We start from the raw sequence: 20,847 nt of genomic DNA on the forward strand, positions 1-20,847 counted from the left end.
TCTGGTATGTTGTATCTTTGTTCTCATTGGTTTCAAAGAACATCTTTATTTCTGCCTTCATTTCGTTATGTACCCAGTAGTCATTCAGGAGCAGGAACAACCCTATTTCTAAACAAGGCCACATTCTGAGGTACCAGGAGTTAGAACCTCAGCATATCTTGTGGGGGGGGGGGGCATAATTCAACCCATAAATAAGTGCCTACACAAAAAACTGCAGTAGTAGTAAACAGTAAAATGTGAAGTCTCCTTCTCTATCTTCAAGCCTAAGCCAATTAATACAGGGTATTCAACTGGCCACAGATAATAGTTCAGGATTGAATGTGTGAATGAACGTGGGGCAGTAAGACATGAGGGAAGATTTTTCTTTGGAAAAGAAGGTTCCTCACTCTTCCATAAATCTCTCTTCTGGATGGGGTGGTGTGCAAATATGTATCCTGGAAGTGTTACAGCCCTTCCACAACACGTGGGGGGACAACTTTAGGAGGAAGCTGACAATCTCCTTAATATCCTGCTGAGCTGCTGAATCAAACTGACTCAAGCTTGAATGCTTTCCACTGGTTACAACCACCATTATTCATGTTTTTCATGTGTAAATTTGTTGAGTTGGGTTTTTTTTAGTGTAAGTCTTAATGAATAAAGGATATTAGGCATTGTACAATCATCATCTTCCCATTGCTTCTGCATTCAGAATAATTTCTCAATTTAGGAATTAAAGAAAACATATCCTTCCTTCCACAATGATCATTTACATAAGGCATGAACAATAACCTAAATGGTAAAATGTAAAAATAGAAAAAGATTAAGTTCATATATCTTTTCATTTTCCTTTCATCAGCAAAGATGCTGGAACACAGATAATGCAGGGAAATACTTTTGTACAAAATTTCTATCAGTGAAAGCACAACACCAGCAAAGATGGATTACCTTGTATTTATCCATTCAGAGAACACATCGGATGGTGAGGACTTTTTGGAATGACAACAAAGCTCTATTTGAATACTTGAATTTTCCCCAAAACAAAAGCCCTGACTTTGATGAGGGTTACTTATTGAGTCTCAAAGTGTGGCCCATGAACCAGCAGAATCAGCATCAACTGTGAGCTTGTTAGAAATGCAGTCTCAGGCCCCACCCTAGACTTACTGAATCACAAAGTAGATTTCAACAAGATCTCCAGGTGATAGTATGCATGTTCAAGTTTGAGAAGCACTAGCATATTACATTGTTAAGACAATGATGCTACTAAAAATGAAAAATCTGTGAAGCCCTGCGCCCTGAAATGGTCAAGCTGATTGTACAGCAGTGGCTCTTAACCCTGGCTGTACATTAGAATCACCTGGGGAGGCTGGGTGTGGTGGTTCACACCTGTAATCCCAGGTAAAATCCCAACACTTTGGGAGGCCGAAGTGGCCGCATCGCTTGAGCCCAGGAGTTCCAGGCCAGCCTGGGCAACATGGTGAAACCCTGTCTCAAACAAAACAAACCAAAACAAACAAACAAACAAAAATTCTATATATATATATACACACACACACACACACAAAAATTAGCTGGGCATGGTGATATGCACCTGTCGTCCCAGCTACTGGGGGGTGCTAAGCTGGGAGGATTGCTTGAGCCCCAGAGGTGGAGGCTGCAGTGGGCCGAGATTGTGCCACTGCACTCTAGCCTGGGAAACAGAGTGAGACCCTGTCTCAAAATAATAATAATAATAATAATAACCTTGGGAGCTTTTAAACTGATGCTAAGGCTCAAGGCAAAACCCCCCTAAACCATATGGATCAAAATTTTTCTTTGAGTTGGGCTTAAGATCAGAAAAACCTTTTAAGAAGCCCTTGGGTGATTCTTTTTTTTCCTTTACTAAAATAGTGAGTTTTATTTCACTGGTATATTTCTGTCTCCCCACCATTTCCATGTCTGACCACTGCTACTAATACGTCATAACATTCCATACATACTTAAAATCAAGCAAAGAGTGGAGTTCCATCTTTAAAAACTAAACAGGCATGTGGAACAACACATTCTTGGCAATGGAACCTGGACAACATTTATCAAACATAGTAGGGAAAGTTCTCACTCTGTATTATAAAAAGGAGAGCCAGGTATCAACTGTTATGGAAATGAAATAAGACAGAAAATTGTTAACAAATTGTCCAAAATATTTTCTTAAAGAGACTTCCTCCACTGCCAGAGATCTTGAATAGCCTCCTGGTCAGTCATCCAGAAGCAATTCTTCACATAACTGATGAACCTGGCTTCCACTCTGGGAAGAGAACCACCTTTTCTATACTTGCTTGCATTTTTGCTTTAATGTCTTCTGTAGAACTAGGTCCTTTTGGTGTTTTAGGAGTTTTTTCCTGTTTTTTGAAGGATTCTTGTCCTTTTGCTCTTGGTGTTGATGATGGTTTTGAGTCTTTTCCATTCCGATTTGACTTGTGTGCATTTTTGGCTGGAGTATCTCGTATAGATTTCTTCACTGGTGTGGCGCTTTTTCTTCAGTTTCTTCATCATCAAAATCATCATCATCATCATCATCATCTTCATCTTCATCTTCATCAGCAGCAAGTATTACTTTCTTCTGTGGAACCTTGCTACCACTTCCAGGGGCCAACCACTTTCCAGATATACTTAAGAGTTTCACATCCTCCTCCTCTTCATCTTCTGACTCTGCATCTTCCTCCACAGTTACTAAATGCTATCCACTAATATGCACTGGCCCTGAACCACACTTCAACCATAAGAGCACTGGTGGTGTTATTTCAAAGCCCCCAAGGGAAACCGTTGGCTCTATAGACATTTTCAAAGTTGCCGGTGTTACTTTAACTGGACTGCCTTCATAATTCATTGCCTCTGCTTCAACAATGTGCAATTCATCCTTTGCACCAGCCCCTAAACTGACTGTTCTTAAAGATAACTGGTGCTCATTTTCATCATTATCCACCTTAAAGTGATCATCTTTGTTGGCCTTTAGTTCACAACTGAAAAGATAGTTCTGGGGACAGATGGGGCTCATGTCCACGTCCATCGAATCTTCCATTGGGTAGCTACACACACTTAGGTGGGAGAGAAGGCGGACAGAGACAAACGACCCCACTCAAGAGAACAGCCGCACAGGACAGAATCACACCTGGGCAGGTGATTCTTATATGCAACTGTGGCTGAGAATTATTAGTGTAAAGCAGGAGTTCTCAAACTTGAGTGTGCATCAGAATAACCTAGAGGGCTTGTTAAGATACAGATTACCATGCCCAACTCTCAATTTCTGATTTAGCAGGTTTCAGGTAAGGCCCAATAATTAGCATTTCTAATAAATTCTCAGATGTTACTGACGCTGTTCCTCCAGGACCACACTTTGAGAACCACTGATGTAGAGAAAAAAAAGTGACTGAACTGGAAACTCAAAAGGCTGCCCAGGGTCTCTTAAAGGCAAAATAATTCATTATCTCATACCCGTTAGGATGGCCACTATCAAAAGAACAGAAAATAATAAGTGTTAGGATGCAGAGAAATTGGAATCCTTGTATACTGTTGGTGGGAATGTAAAATAGTGCAGTTATTATTAAAACTAGTACAGAGGTTTCTCGAAAAATTGAAAATAAAATTACCACATGATCTAGCAATCTCACTTCTGTGTATATAGCCAAAAGAACTGAAAATAGGATCTCAAAGAATTATTTGCACACCCATGTTTATCAAAGTATTATTCACAACAGCTAAGAAGTGGAAGCAACCTAGATGTCTAACAGATAAACAGATAAACAAAATGTCATATATGCATACAATGGAATACTACGCAGCTTTAAACAGAAGGAAATACTGTCACAAGCTATGACACGAATGAATCTCAAGGACATTATGCTAAGTAAAATAAGCCAGGTACAAAAATATAAATACCCTATGATTCCACTCATATGAAGTATCTAAAGTAGTCAAAATCATAGAAAGTAGAAAGGTGGTTGCCAAGAGCTGGTGGAAGAGGGAGAGGGAATTAATGCTCAATGGGTATGGAGTTTCAGTTTTGCAAGATGAAAAAGTTCTAGAGATCTGCTATACAACAACATGAATATACTTAACACTATTGAACTATATGCCTAAAAATTGCTAGGATAAATGTAATGTTTTTTCAACTACAATAAATAGGGTAAAATAATTCAGATAATCACTTTTTATTTGCTTTCATGTACATGCATATGTTATTTAAATTTTTACAACAAATTTTATTCTAAAAAGCTTCAAATATAATTATTTTACAGTTCCCCAATAAAATAAACCAAATTTTCAATCAAGAAATACTTCAAAATCATGATTTAAATATTTTAGACCCCTTTTTGCTATTCAAAGTGCTTTGGTTTGAACTTCTTTGTGTAGACATTTTTCTCTGAGATTCTCTCTAAATGATGAGGTAAAAACATCACTACATTAAAATACCACTTTACTCTTACAACTGCCCCAACATGAACTCCTTAGCTTTTGTCAGAACCCCAAAGAGTCCTCTTATCCAAAATTAAGAACTCCTGCTCTCACAGGTTATCCCTACTGGGTATAGTGCCCTATAAGGGTGTTCCCATGGAACTGCAGTAAAACTTTGTGTTAATTACCTCAGTGTCACCTACAACTCTGCAAGCTTTTTGAAAACCAAGAAGAGTCTTAAATTTATCTATCTTTGGCACCTAGATGTGCATGAGAATGTAGATTGAATAAAAGATCTCTATATTCCCTTCCACTTTGTACACTATTGATAATTTGCAAGAGGTGAAACGCTTTCTATAGGCATATCATTTGGAATGATTAGAGCAGGCAAAGGGTACAAATAGAAAACAGAATTCTATCTCCTTTTCTTCTCAAGTGCTATAGTACTCATAGAGAATAAAGATGTAAATCTTCCTGGCTAGACACCTTGTACCTTTCCCTGGAATTCCAAGCCCTCAACCGCAGTGATCACCAGCCACTGACAAACACTTCAGAGATTCTCAGGACCTAGACATGTCTCAAAGAGAAACTACATAAAGGGCTATTTAGAGAACTGACACTTTCATTTTAAAAATCCCCAAAGCACGAACCAGCAATGGTAATGCAATAATTCTGGAGACTGGTGGTTCTAACAAAGACAACTGAGAGGAAATAGGGAACAGATACACAGGCATTTAGACATAATTGGAGGGAAGTAGTCAAGAGATAAAACTCAGCTGGGGCCATCAACCAACTCTAATAACTTGTTCATTACAGGATTTAGGATGATGTGGTCCACATTCTCCCTGACAATTCAATTATGTTAACAGATTTATACTTTTATAGAATTGTGTATTACATGCGACTTTCCCTTTTTAACAAAAAATGCATTTTGGTAATATAAAACTGTCAAGACATGATAGTGTTTTATTACAAATTGACTTTATACACAGAATAGCATAGTGGTGAAAGAGCAAAAGTTCTGTAGCTAGACTGGATGATTAGAATCCTGGCTCTGTTCCTTACCAGCTATGTGACTTTGGATGTATTATTTAACCTGTCTCAGTCTCAGTTTATTTATCGATAAATAAGAGTTAGTTAACAGCATACATTTTATAACATCATTGCCTAATATAACTTTCTGTGATTATGGAAATGTTCTCTGCAGTGACCAAATGGTAGCCACCAGCCTCATGTGGCTACTGAGCAGCTTAAATGTGACTAGGATCAACTAAGGAACTGAATGTATAAACTGATTGTATTTTAATTGATTTAAATATAAATAGTCCTATATGACTCATAGCTACTATCCTGGGAAGCACAGTTTTATAGGGTTGTAAGGATCACATGGGTTACGCATTCAGATCAATGTCTGGCACACAATAATCAATAAATATTCACTACTGATATTATGCACCATGTCATAGAAAATGGATATGCGAGTATGGGTTATAATTTTCTTTAACATTTTTCCTAAATCTTGTGGATAATTCTTTTTCCTACTATTTATATTTACTGGCTAATTCCCCTTCCAGCTGGCACCGGCTTCAGGAAACACCTCACTAGCCTGCACACCAAGCCCTATCCACCCTTCCTGGGCCTAACGCATGTGCTGCATGTTGAGTTTTTCTTAAGATTTTGCATACTATTAAGAACACATTTGATCCTGGTCTCCTCCACATTCTACCACCACCATTACCCCCCACTCCCATCCCACCCCCAATGTTTTTACTACTTTTACCAGAATCTTTCAAGTATTAAAGCATATTGATTTCCTATTGGGATAATTTGTAAGATGATTTTATTATTGTACTTGACATAACCAAATTACTCAGTCATTCTAAATCTTAGAACATCTCATCAGGCTCACAAAAAAACCTACTAAAATTATAATCACCTTGTTTTCTAATGAGGTTAGAATGAAGTTAGAAAGGTTATCTTTTGTTTCCTAGTATATACGAAAAGGCAACCACTCATGTTTTAGCACGTATATGTTATCATTGAAAAGGTTATAAGCTCTAATTAATAATACTGTGCATCTCTTTTCATATAGCAATACAATTCTATTTCCTAAACAGTCCCATGACATTAAACCAGTTGTTTCTAGCAGAAAGATTCCTAGAACAATACAAATTGATAAAGATTTCCTTCTCTTCCTACTGGAGAGGACATAGCTAGAATATGAGAATGGCTGTCAGGAGAAATGAGAACTGAGGCTGGGCACAGTGGCTCACGCCTGTAATCCCAGCACTTTGGGAGGAGGTCAAGGAGGGCGGATCACCTGAGGCCAGGAGTTCAAGATGAGCCGGGCCAACATGGTGAAACCCCATCTCTACTAAAAATACAAAACTTAGCCAGCAATTGTGACATGCACCTGTAGTCCCAGCTACTTGGGAAGCTAAGGCAGGAGAATCACTTGAACCCAGAAAGCGGAGACTGCAGTGAGCCGAGATCATGCCACTGCATTCTAGCCTAGGCAACAGAGTAAGACCCTGTCTCAAAAAAAAAACGAAAGAAATAAAGAAATGAGAACTGAAAGTCTGAATTCAGATATCTAAGAAACACACTAGACAGATATGGTCCTTACATTTATAATTTTATATTCTAAAATATGAAATATTGAGACACAAGTTAAATAATCTGACATATACTTCTACCCAATGAGGAAGGTATAATAAATCAACTGGCCTCATGTAATACCAGAGAGAAGCTAAGGAATAAAGAAAAGAAGATACAAAAAATAATTAAAGCATCTATTTTCAGGTATATACTACTATCAAGTATATAATAAATTGAATTATAAACTCAAAAAGAAAAAAAGCAAACCACTGCCCAGAAATAAAAGGGGCATATGGGGGTGGTGAGTGGATGGTTCTTTACTACTCTTTTAAAGGTAAAAACATCCTGTTTCTGTAATAAACTGTTTCTATCCTGGGACTCCCCATGCTTTGTTCTCTGGGATTCTTTTTCCCATTTTTAACAGTTAGAAACAATTTTAATTACAAGTAATGGAAACCTTGAGTTCTGTTACAAGGGATTTTTTTTTTTTTTTGAGACGGAGTCTCACTCTGTCGCCCAGGCTGGAGTGCAGTGCAGTGGCGCAATCTTGGCTCACTGCAACCTCCGCCTCCAGGGTTCAAGCAATTCTCCCGCCTTAGCCTCCCAAGTAGCTGGGACTATAGGCGTGTGCCACCACACCTGGCTATTTTTTAATTTTTAGTAGAGATGAGGTTTTACCATGTTGGCCAGGCTGGTCTCAAACTCCTGACCTCAGGTGATCCGCCCACCTCGGTCTCCCACAAAGTGCTGGGATTACAGGTGTGAGCTACCACTCCTGGCCAAGGAATTTTTTTTTAAGTAATCGGCAGTCCGGGAAAAGGGTGAGATTTAGATTTGATTCTGGGGTACAACAATAAAAAAAATTTGCATTCTACTGTGTCAATTTCATTCTAAGGCTTGATTGCCTTGTGATTATAAGGTAACTCTCAAGTTTTTAAATAAGGGCCACCTACCTTCAGTCCGACATAGTCTTTTTCTCAGAAAGAACCAAGCCCTTCCCCTCAGTCTGATTAGACCCATTTAGGTCTTGCGTCTACTCCAGACCAATAACAGCTGCCAGGGAAAGGTCTTGCACTAACTGGCTTAGATTAGTCAGGACTAATCTCTGGAAGTAGGGATGGGATTCACCTCCCCAATCACATGAACTATGGGAAAGGAAGTTCCCTGGACAAAACGAGAGTTTCAGTAAGAAAAAGAGTGAAACAGATGTGGAAAAGGTAATCAATAGACGGCACTTCTCTCTCCTGACTGACTCGCTATCTAGTGTTAAATATTTTGACTGATTACTAATAGCATGCTTTACTGACTCTAGTACTGCTTGTACATTTAGTGGTGAGTGGCTGTTGCTGGGGGAAATGAATAATTAAAGATAAAGTTAAGGATGCTAAAGAAAACTTTCTAGCTGAACCTAAGGCCATCACGAGTCACAGTTATGCACACAGGTACTTTTGTCCAGTATAGGTGCTCACAGGTGTAGCATAGCAAAAAAATCTGAATAGTCAAAGCATGGTAGGGGTCTGATTTACCGCCCTTACTAAAGTTCAGGACCCGAATAGTATGACACCCTTCTGAATAAAAAGGAAAGGCAGGATCATTGAAATAAGGCCCTAGAAAGTGACCAGACCATTAGCATTGCAAGGATATTCATTATAGTAGGATCTTACAGGACAGGGCTATTTTGTTGAGGCAGTAAAGCAATAAATACAGTAACAAATATAGAAAGTCCAAAATGGAAAACAGAACAAACCCTTGAAGAATTAAGAATACTGTTTATGTATCAGCATTCTTTCCATTGCACCACACTGTCTTTAGCAGAAGCCTAAAATTCTTCAGATGGGTTACACAAGAAAGATGTTTCACTCCCAAATTCTTAGAGTGGAAAGTAACATCTTTGTAATTGAGAAGACAAGGAAGAAAATGGAATCCTCTCAGTTTCTGATACTGTCCAAGCTTTAGGCAAAAAGGAAAAAGAAAGCAAAGTTTTACACAGGTTTCCAGCCAAGAGAGTTGGAAGTTTTTGTTTCTACTGGGGAGAGCAGGGAGAGATGTAAGTTAATAGCATCTTTTCCTTTCTAACGCTAGAAAAAAATGAGTAGTCAATTCTACATGGTATAAAGACATGCTCTGAGGACAATAAGAGATTCACTTGTGTACTATTAGAATTCTTAAAGGGTCTACAGTGTTTGAAATAATTTGCAACAAGAGTACAGGATCAAGGTGTTTTCATACATCTCCTTAGCTACATTGCAAAACAGAATTCATTTTCAATTTGGCAGTGTGAATTTGGGAGGACTGTGTTTTTGAGAGGAGTCTCAGAGTTGTGACCAGGGCAGTAGTCAATAAAATATGCTTGTAGATGCAAAGAGACAAAGGAATCATCAAAGTTGCAAGAGTGTCAGTTCTTCAACTTTGGCTTTTCTAGTTTGTAGTAAGTTAAAAAAATTACTGGAGTACAAAATTCACTTGTAAGTTATTTGGCGTATCTGTATCTTTTGGTTGCATTGATAATTAAAAAATAAGCAATATGCTATTTTTAGTATCTTGACTTCCCTACACATAAACTATTACAATTAAATCCTGTTTAGTTTTTTTTTTTTTTTTCTAAGCAACTCTACTAACATGACTGTTTGGTTTTTTCACCACTTCTACTTTACAATTTACTTCCTGTATTACACATTTGGTTGTTCTTTCAGAACATGTCATGGGCAGTTTCAACAGACAGCACATGACATATATTCTTTCCAGATTTCTACAATCAATCCTGAATTTATTCCATTTCCATTTGGAGAAAGTCTGAAATATTTTCCATTGACATTTCACAGGGATACAGCTGTAGAGTTCTATCTCAATTTGCAACGGATTACTAGGAAAGGAGGTCCCTTATTATATGTACCATCATAAAAACCAAGACAAGAAACTAATAACCTATATTCTCTAAAAATCATGTGCATCACAAGATCATTAGGTATAAGCATTTGTAAGGCATGAGAGAATTAGCACTTCACAGCTACAAGCACAAGATGCTACATTCTATAATCATCTTTCTTTCTTTCAACTGAGATGGAAACTTGCCTCTCACTTAAGGATTTTAGAGTAAAAAGGATCAGGAACATTTATTTGGGCCCGTATCCTTTTGTGTCTTTTCTTTCTCCTGAAGCTCTCTTATTAATCCAGCATTCTTATTTTTCAAAGAAAAGACTAGCTTGAATTTTTATCCCTTTGAAATGTATCTAATTGGACCCCTTATAAATCACTTCTTAACTGAAGTGTATTTTCAATTATTTTTAAATTTCTCAGTCCCTAAGGAGTACCATATTCTTTACATTACTTTAGTTAGAATTTTATATTTTAATTTTGCCTAGAGTTGGAATTTCAGATAGTTTAAAAGCATTTTCATTGTTTCTTTTTTTAAAACAGTGGCCTGTAAGGTATACTCAGCCTTTTGAAAGAGATATGCTTTTCTGAAAAATGCCTTACAATTTTTACATTCTTATAGACTTATATGATTTCAGGGCAGCTTTGTAATAACATTCAAATTGACAAGGGTTTCAAAAACTTTCATTTTAAAGGTCTCGCCCAGACAATCTGCCATTTAAATTTTTGTAGGAGAAATATTGATATTTACAGAAACTTGTGGATCTTTACAACCTTGCTTAATTTATCTATTTGAAGTTGATTTTTACATCCTAGGTTTTACTAAGCAGAAAGCAAGAAAAAAAATGAAGTTTTTAAAAGATTTAGACCAAAATACTATTATGCCACTCCAGTCTTCACTTAAGTAACTCTAAGACAGGATTTCTCAACCTCTGCATTACTGACGTTTTGGGCTGGATAATTCTCTGTTGTAGGGGGCTGTCTTTTGCACAGTAGGATGTTTAGCAGCATCTCTGGTCTCCTCTATCCACTAGACACCCATAGCACCTCTGCCTCACTCCTTCCTGACCCCACAACTTCTGACAACCAAAAAAAAAAATATCCCCAGACATAGCCAAATGCCCCTTAGGGGTAGAGGAGAGGGAGACAAAATGGCCCTAGTTGAGAACTGCTGCTGTTTATTTTGTGCATCATCAAAACTAAAGATTCTACTACAGTAAGCCTCAGTGTTTATTTTCACAAAGGAGGCATATAGCAAGTAGAACCAAAATCTTACATGGTGGTGAAAACATATTTTAAAATATGATCAAATAGAAATTATAATTATAAATTACTCAGTTTCTGTGCAGCCAAGTCTGATTTCAACTGAACCTCAGCTACTTTTAAAGTTATTTCCCTGTAAAGGGTACCACTCACTTTTAGGTTCGTTTGCAACATTTTCTTCTTTTCTCTCTGAAGTTCTTTTCTGTAGGGATGGATATTTTCCCTTCTGTCTGATAAAGCAGCCACGACGACACTACTCTTTCCTTTGCTCACTTCACACCTCTGCATAAAATTGCTTTCATGTTTAGCTATGGCAGAAGAAAGAGAACTAAGGGTGACTAGTTCCTTCTCCAAAGTAAATGCCATATTATCAATTAGGAAATTCTCACTTCCTGATTTTAGATTTTTGAGGAAACAGTTTATAGGGAGAATTCTGATGAGATCATGAAGGCACTGGAACATAACTGTTTGATTCCTAAAATGAAAAACCAAACAAAATATTACAAAAATTAGGACAGCACAAAGCAGTCATGTACAATATATTGCAGTAATCAATTAATATTCATTTATAAACACCATAATGATAAACAGAACCAATTACGTATGTGAGAATTGATAAAATTCAGACTACAGCAATCAAATATACATATCCCATATCAAGTCAGTTAATATTAATCAGATTGTTTCCAATTAAATTTTTTTTTTGCTGAGTAATAAGGTCAATATAATATTTTTTTAAATTTTAATGTGGCAGAGAGGTAACAGGAAATCTCAAAATAATTACTAGGCACTAAAAAAAGCCAAAAACAAATATAAAATTAAAGCAGAGATCTTCAGTTTCTAAATGAAGCCAATGTGTCCATTCATGCTAAGCCATGGCAATAATACAAAACCCATGCAGATCGCTGTTGAACCAAACATTGATCACACTCATACACACTAACTTCTCTGGACTGATTACAATCTAATGCACATTACCTGGAATAGATTATTAAAATTCCTTCAAATGGTGTTCTCTGTTTCCAGGTGAAGAGTGTCCCATAGAAACTTCCCGGCCTTTCACAAAAGTACACTTCTGGAAATTCTTTGATTATTTCACATTTCATATGTTCTAAGAGCCACACCTTCATTGAATTCAGGACATAGCCAGGTGACGTGATTTGAAAACAAGATTTGTGGAATGCTGCGAGAAGTGCAAAAAGATCTTCCATGTGCTCTACAAAAAAAGTCACAAGCTCTGTCATTAAACTCTGTCCATTATCAGATAAACAGAATTCTTAAAATTTTCTAATTCAATTAAATATATAAATCTAAAAGTGCCAACAAAATTACCTATAGGTTTCTTCTTTGGAAACGTCAGTAGGTACTTCTCAGTTGAAAGATCTTCTAGACTTAAAAACACTCTGCCACACACAACATAACGATCTTTGGGACAGTTACCACTCTCTCTCTCCATAATGTGTAGTAGTACAGTGCAACAAAATTTACTGAATGCTAAAAGTGGTGAAAGAGATGTTACAGCAGTAATTATCTGTACACACTCTTTCTTAGATGGGTGTTCACAAACAAAGCTTTCCTCTTTCTTGCTATCAGGGGTCAACTTGACCCTTTTTGCTTCCAATCCTATTTCACATGGCTTCAAGTATGGTGCTGGGAAAGGATTTGTACTCAACTTAATCATTCTATTTTGACATTTGAGAAGCCGAAATCTGGAGTCATGGGCTTGATCCATTAACAATGATAAAGTCACATCATTCAGGGACCTGTAAAAAACCCAGACTTTGGTTTAATCTAAAAGCTCATTCTTTAAAATCAAATTGATAACTAAATGTCATATAAACAACAGTAAAAAAAAATATTTATTCTTTCCTTTCCTGGAAAACATCATTTCAAATGTAAAATATATCAGAAAGTTAAGAGTAAAAGCCAAACACATTTTTAAAGGTCCTGTGATAGCACCTCTCTTTAAAAAGGCAAGCAAAAACATTGTAAATGTGCTAGGTTTTAGGAAAGTAAAATTCTTAAGATAGAGGAATGGTATTAGGAATGATAGTAAGAAAAATTAAAGAAAAAAAAATTTAAGGTAAAGGAATGGTAAAATAATGCCTGGATTTTATTTTTTAAGTAGGTCTTTTTTTGCCTCCTCTTTTTAAACAAGAAAAAATCTACTCATTATTTTTTAAGAGTTTATTTTAGTAATACTTTAGAATGCAAATAGCTCTAAACTAAAAATTGTATTTTTTGTTCCTCTAAATGACTTGAATAAAATGTTTTTTCAGTCAGAATATTGTTTATCCCTCAGCAATTCTTTCCATATCTACATTTATAATCATTTACAAATATATACAGGCTTATTGTAGTACATTCCAGCATTGTCAAACAGGTAAGAATGGTGACATGACCTAATATAGAAAACTCCTTTACTACAGGAATTTGACCATGTCTAATGAGTTATACTAAAGACTTTAAAAGAACTCAAAAATCTTCATTTGCACTAATTGAACTACTGTTTTGTTGGGAATGCTGTTTTATCAACACTACATATATACTGTAGAGTAATTATGTAGTAGGTACAACAGAGAATTGGAATTATCAACAGGGGAGAAAGACGATACAGAAAGAAGAAGATATATCATGATGATAAGCAAAAACCTTGAAGTTTTTACATCATGGTGATAAGTAAAAACGTGAAGTCCTTAATCTGAAGTATTAGCATGGACTTACAGTATATTTTTTCTCTAAATAAACCAAAACCACAACAAACCAAACTAACAAAACACATTATTTCCTACCTCTGCTTACTAAAAAGGCCCAGAAACAACAAGCCACTCAGGATAAATAAGTACCTCTTGCACTCAAATTCTGATTTCTAAATTACAAACTATATTTGAGGGTCTAACTAAATAATTGATGAGAAGAGGTTTCTCTTTATAGAAGTATTCCAGGTAATAAATAAAGAAGCAATAATAGAATTAGAATACCATCATGTTGTAAAATGTAATGGAACAATGAAGCTAAGCAATGAGCATCAATAGTTGCTAATATCACAAAAGGAAAATGACCACACTTTATATACTTCCCCATGGAAGAAAGCAATACTATGAAGTATTCTGTTAACAAAAATCCAGGCATTATTCTGACCCAGTCTCTAGATCTAACCATCAATTTGGAGGAAATACAGGAGACAGAGAAACATGTTAAGCAATACCACAGGAAGTAATCAGCAAAATCCAGTCTATAGAATTTCACAGGGCAAACTGCCTGGCTTCTATAAAATATACTTTGCATTAAAAAAAAAAAGAAAAAGGATACCTACAGACTACAGATTACAAAGGACTTAGAGATAACAGTCAAGTCCAATTTATAGTCCTTATCTGACTCATGATTTGAAAAAATACTTTTAAATTCAGAAATGGGAAATTTGACCATTTACTGAGGGAATTACCGTTAATTTTGGGGGGTAATTATATTTTTTAAGTTCTTATTTTTTAGATACATACACTGGAATAGTTACAGATGAAATAATATAATGCCTTTGAGTGCTTCAAAATAATCTGGGGGATGTGGGTGAGGAGTGCATGGAGGTATAGATGAAACAAGATTAGCAATGAGTTGATAATTACTAGAGCAGAGTGATGGGCAGAAGGGTTCACCACACTATTCTCCTTGTATGTTTGAAATGTTCTATACATAAAAACATTTTAAGTAATTCTGTTTAGCATATAAAAAAAATAAAAGACAAGGCAGAAAATAGAGAATAAAAAATTACCAGGCAGATCTAAAAAAGAAAGAATAAAACTTATGATAATACAAATAATAATAAAACTTAGAAACTCAATGACTGGATTAAATAGCTGAATAGAAAGAACTGAAGATATAATTAGTGAAAATAATATAGATCAGAAGAAATTATCTAGATGAATAGAAAATATGAAACAGATGTTAAGAGACATAGAGCATGGAATGAGAAGGTCTAACAGAGTACTAACTGAAGTTCCAGAAGGAGACAGATACTGGAGAAAGTTAGGAAGCATCAGTATGTTGAGAATTAAGAATTAAGAATTTTTTGAATTGCCAGAAGAAAACAAAACAGTCTGAGGAAGCTCAACAATCTAAAGGAGGAAAAAAAAAAAAAAAAAGAAATCTGCACTTAATCATGTCACTGTCAAATATTTAGAAAAAGAATAACAGAATACATCCAAATAAAGTAAAAGTAAATAAAAAGGGATCAGAAATGAACAGGGAATACACAATTGAAGAGCAACAAAAAATTTAATTATTTGAAAAGATCTAATAAAATGGATGAATCTCTGGCAAGATCAAGGAAAAAGAAGACACAAATAAGATTTGAAATAAAAAGACATTGACAAACACTAACAATACAGTTGATAAATACCTAAAGAGGATTTTAGGAACAACTTATGCTAATAAACATAATAATTGAAAAATATAAGCAAAATGTATTCAAGAATAAAAATGTGAATAATCCTATAACTAAAGAAATTGAATCAGTAGTTAAAAGTCACCTCACAAAGAAAATGCCAGATTTCTACTGCACTCCAGGCGACTACAACCAAATAACAAAGAGCAGGTAATTCCAAATTTACATAAACTGCTCCAGAGAACAGGAAAAAAGGAAATATTCCTCAATTCATTTATAAACTAGGATAGCCTTGATACTAAAACCAGGCAAGTATCATTCAAGAAAATTTCAAGCCAATTTCACTCATGAATTTAGATGCAAATATTCTTGACCAAAGGATAGCAAACCAAATCCAGTGACAAACTGTTTACCACAAGAATGCGAGACTTGTTTTACAATATAAAATTGATTAATACATTAAAGAGAAGAAAAACCCAGATGTCAACCAGCCCAAAACAGCTTAGAAATTCACTGAAACAAAACAATAAATCTGTATCTCAAACCCACGAGATAAGTAGTCTGGCTCCCTTACTGTGTTAAGCTGCTCAAATATACTGCCATCACCTATTACAAGGCACTATCTGGTTTCTCTCTATTTGTGTATCTGTGGTTCAAACTCAATGTAGTTACTGTAATGCCTGTATTTAGCCTGTTTTGGCTAAAAAGCTCTTTGCTAGACTGCAGATATACATGGCATGCACATTACTTCTCTATCCGTGATTTCAACAGCCCAAAAGAGAATATCCTCTGTTATCAGAGGGAGATACTTTGTTATTTAACTAAACTTTTATCTATTCACTTTGGTCTATAGTCTCTAAGTATCCCTAATACCTCTAAATGTTTTGATTAAAAAGTTCTGTACGCTGTTTGATTATCTCCACCGTGAGACTACAGTGTCTTAATTTCATAAATCTCATCCTCTTCACATTATTAACTCAATGCATTTGTGTAGAAGAGATACTTCTAGAGCTGTGCTGGCCAAGAGAGTAGCTATTAGATATATGTGGCTATTAAGCACCAGAAATGTGGCTAGTTGGAATTGTGATATGTTATACATGTAAAATACACACCAACTTTTAAAAACTTTGTATGAAAAAACAGATGCAAAATATCTTATTAACAATTTTTATACTAATTACATGTTAAAATGATAATGTTTTGGATATATTGGGTTAAATAAAACATATCATTAAAATGGCCAGGCATGGTGGCTCATACTTGTAGTCCCAGCATTTTGGGAGGCCGAGGTGGGTGGGATCACTTGAGGTCAGGAGTTTGAGAGCAACCTGGCCAACATGGTGAAACCCCGTTTCTACTAAAAATACAAAAACTAGCCAGGCATGATGGTGCATGCCTGTAATTCCAGCTACCGGGGAGGCTGAGGCATGAGAATTGCTTGATCCCAGTAGGTGGAGGTTGCAGTGAGCTGAGATCATCCCATTGCACTCCATCCTGGGCAACAGAGTGAGACTTTGTCTCAAAACTAATAATAATAATAATTTCCCCTGCTTCTATTTACATTTTTAAATATGGCCTCTAGAACATTTAAAATTGCACATGTGGCTTACATTAATTTCTATTGGACAGTACTGTTCTGGAGCATCAAGATAGTGTTATCATGTTGGAATTTACTTACAGCTTTAAAGAAGATGTAGTTTTCACTCCAACAACCAAGTTATCATCCATTACACGATACCATATCTTCTCTACTAGCTGTTCTGAATCCTGAAAATTGTCTGATAACTTTTCATCTGAGATATGGACAGAATTTTCTTCTTCACCACAAAGAGGAACAAGACATTCCTTATAAAAAAAAAAAAAAAAGTTTAAATAACTAATTATAAAACATGTACCATGTGTAGCAAAACTAAAAAAAAAAAAAGTTAAGTGTGCTTTTGGCTAGGGCTTATGACCTAAATATTTAAAAACAAATCATAACATATCATATTATAGATTATACACAATTTACTAATATGAAATGTATAAAATATATAAAATTCCCTATCTATTCAGATGGGGTATCCAACAGAGAGTCAAAAAGGAGGTAAACCTGGAGTCCATTTTGGAAAAAAAAAAAAGTCTGATAATATGTACCCCAGTTATACTGAAAATAATCCAGTCTGTATTTTATCAGTGACTTGCACTAAGCCTATAACTGTAAACTTTTGTATGAATAAAACTGATTAAACTATCTTTAGACTACTTAGAGCTTATTGCTAAAATTTTATTCTTAAAGTCCAAGCCATACTCATTTCCACACACATATGGATATACAACATTAGAAACAGTAGTAATAATAGTAATGAAAATAATAATATACAACATCTATTGAGTGTTTGCTTTATGCCAGGCACTGTTCCAAATGCCATTTTTGTATCAATTCATTTAACCCACACAATAACCCTAGTACCCTAGGTCTGTGGTATTATCATCTACATTTTACAGATTAGAAAAATGAGGTACAGGGAAGTTATGTAACTTGCCCAGGGTCACACAGCAAGTAGCAGGGCTGGGATCTCAACTGAATCCAACTGGTCCCAGAGCCCATGCTCTTCCTTAACTGTTACCCTATACTGCCTCTCTATGTGGTAATTACTGAAGAAAGATAGGGGCATTCACTCAATAGGAGACAAAATATGTTCCCAGGAATCTGACACTTCTGTCAGTAGTTGTGAGTTCTGAAGCAGGCTATTCATCTGAAACCTGGGGAAATTTTTACTACCTGGAAGGTTTGCTTTTAAAACTAACAATGTAAAGGGCCAAAAATGGGGCCTTGCACATAGTGGTTTCAATATATTAATTTCTAAACATTCCTTCCCCTTTCTAAAATTGGCAAAATCATTGAAGTGAGGAAAGGAAATGGTGTAGCAGTTTTAACAATGACTTTCATGAGGTTTCCCAGGAAATTAGAACAGTAATAAGAAACGCAACACAATGTGTTTTTGTTATGTGTTATTACATTAACAAGATCATATTTTGGACCCAAATCCTTATATGGCTAAGACTGGAATACAAATACAAAGCATAGCCCACGACAAAAATGGTCAATCCAGAAGGAAGTCAGAGCTAGGCACTACAGTGACTTGAGGGAATAAAAAGCAACATTAGTTCAGCTCTTACTGATTTACTTCTAGTGTCGCCATGTGTGTCTTTCTCGGTATGAAATTAATGTGCATAAATATTATTTTTATGAAGTTTCAGCAGTTTTTACTAACTTCCTACATTAATGTACTGACATAAGTTACCACATAAGAGACCTGAGGAAGTTCTCTTTTTTTCTTTTTTTTTTTTTTGTTTCTTGAGATGGAGTTTTACTCTTGTCACCCAGGCTGGAGTGCAATGGCAGGATCTCAGTTCACTGCAACCTCTGCCTCCCAGGTTCAAGTGATTCTCCTACCTCAGCCTCCCAAGTAGCTGGGATTACAGGCACATGCTATCACGCCCAGCTAATTTTTGTATTTTTAGTAGAGATGGGGTCTCACCATGTTGGCCAGAATGGTCTCAATCTCTTGACCTCATGATCCACCCATCTTGGCCTCCCAAAGTGCTGGGATTACAGGCGTGAGCCACCACACCCGGCCCTGAGGAGGATCTTATTATAATCAGCCACAAGGAAAAAGAGAGTAAAATTATAAAAAGCAGATAGAAGGACTAAAAAACCCATAGCAGTGTAGGAACACTTGCTAGAGGGAAAAATATCCTTAGAAAGAAACAATCCAACAGACTAAAAGAACAATCATTATACTAATAATAAAATTATGTCATCACCAATACAAAGTTAAATAATACTCAGTATATTCTATTTAAGAAGTCAGTAAACACATAATTCACTTACGAGCAATTTCTATCCAAACAATACAAATAAAAAAGCTTAACAGTTAAATCTGTAAACAAAAGGACTTGTTCCCCAAGGTTCCTGATAACTGAAACTTTAATATGCTACAGAATTACATACAAATCGATAAAATATTGGCTCCTTAATCAAATATTTTTCAATGTCATAAAAGTCCACCATTATAACCTCTGCTGCTTTTCTTCTTGATCCACTGAGCAGCATTTTCTAATATATTCTAATATTCCAATTTAAATAACTTTTCAATAGCTCACAGATTTTCAATTCATAAAATGATAAAATGGTCACATGATTACTTTTACCTCCTCTGCACTTGATGTATTATCATCTTTTCCTTGAACCAGGTTTATCAAAGCTTTGTAAGATTTTGAAATAATTTTTTCCTTAAGAAAGAGATGCTGCCGTAATTCCCGAATAGAAGAAAAACAAACCTGTAAAGTAGAAAGAAAAACAGCTGCAAGAAACATGATTTCAAATGAAACCAGACATACCAATAATTCAGGAAGTGCTTTCTCCAAATGTGCGTATCAATTCATTTTTCTACAGAAAATAAAATACTTCTCAGAGCAAAACTGTTTTGTTTATAGATTTTAAGTCTCTAAGTTTACAAAATGCATCTTCTTTCAAAGGAAAATATAGAAAATAACTGCAACATAGAGTTTATGTATCAAATTGAGAGAGTGGCAATATATTAGCATGTTTCACTAGTGAGTCACTAAGTAACTTCGAATCAATGTGAATAAAAATCAAGGCCTACAAATACACTCACCCCACACAAAATAACTTTTTCTTGTTGAAATAATTTCTGCTTCATAAACAAGGCATCCACATAAGCAAAGACATCATAATGAATAGAAATTATCACTTTTAATCTGATACTGTTTGAAATTTTCTGTTCATGTAACCTTTATAGCAAAATTTTTAAATAAAATTAAAATTGTAATAGCTCCCAAACTATGTTTATTTTTGTGCTAATAAACTCGGTGCTAGAGTCTACTGAAAAATACTGAAAACTACTGAAAAAAATAAAAATTTGGCTCTGAACCGGGCATACAGCAATCTATTCCTTTCATGATACCAGATAACTAGATTTCAGCACTAAGGATGAAACATTCACAGAATATATTTTGCTACTGAAAATTTAAAGAGTCATGTTATTGAACTGATAGAAGTTGTTTCATTTCAGGTGGATATCTGAGGCTGTTTAAGTATTCATCTGGCTTTTAATGAAACATTTTTCTAGATTTAAACAACAAAATGCATCACTTTCGGGATTCTTTTCTTTTAAATTACATTTCAAGGCAAGTAAATTATTTTTCTTTTAATCAATGAATAGAAATTGGAGAATGAAGACTGAATTATTCCTATGTGTCACCTTATCGCGCAAAGTATATGAAGTGTCTAGCTAAGGTTTTAAAACTTCCTATGT

General features: G+C 35.4%; 1 protein-coding gene and 1 pseudogene across 1 annotated transcript in view; both read right to left on the reverse strand.

Annotated features, from left to right (window-relative positions):
- Positions 1-2,102: 2,102 nt before the first annotated feature.
- On the reverse strand, positions 2,103-3,034 carry LOC105523121 (annotated as a pseudogene).
- An 8,168-nt stretch (positions 3,035-11,202) lies between these two features.
- FANCB (Fanconi anemia, complementation group B) overlaps positions 11,203-20,847 on the reverse strand; it is a 29,025-nt gene continuing 19,380 nt past the window's right edge. The window contains exons 6-10 of the mRNA XM_011957869.1: positions 19,715-19,849; positions 17,202-17,368; positions 12,475-12,905; positions 12,121-12,358; positions 11,203-11,617 (exon numbers count right to left, since the gene is read on the reverse strand). Coding sequence (XP_011813259.1) covers positions 11,203-11,617; positions 12,121-12,358; positions 12,475-12,905; positions 17,202-17,368; positions 19,715-19,849 — 1,386 coding nt within the window. The remainder of the gene's footprint in view (positions 11,618-12,120; positions 12,359-12,474; positions 12,906-17,201; positions 17,369-19,714; positions 19,850-20,847) is intronic.

The sequence above is a fragment of the Colobus angolensis genome, unplaced genomic scaffold (assembly GCF_000951035.1).
Source record: "Colobus angolensis palliatus isolate OR3802 unplaced genomic scaffold, Cang.pa_1.0 Scaffold450, whole genome shotgun sequence".
Classification (NCBI taxonomy): Eukaryota; Metazoa; Chordata; class Mammalia; order Primates; family Cercopithecidae; genus Colobus; species Colobus angolensis.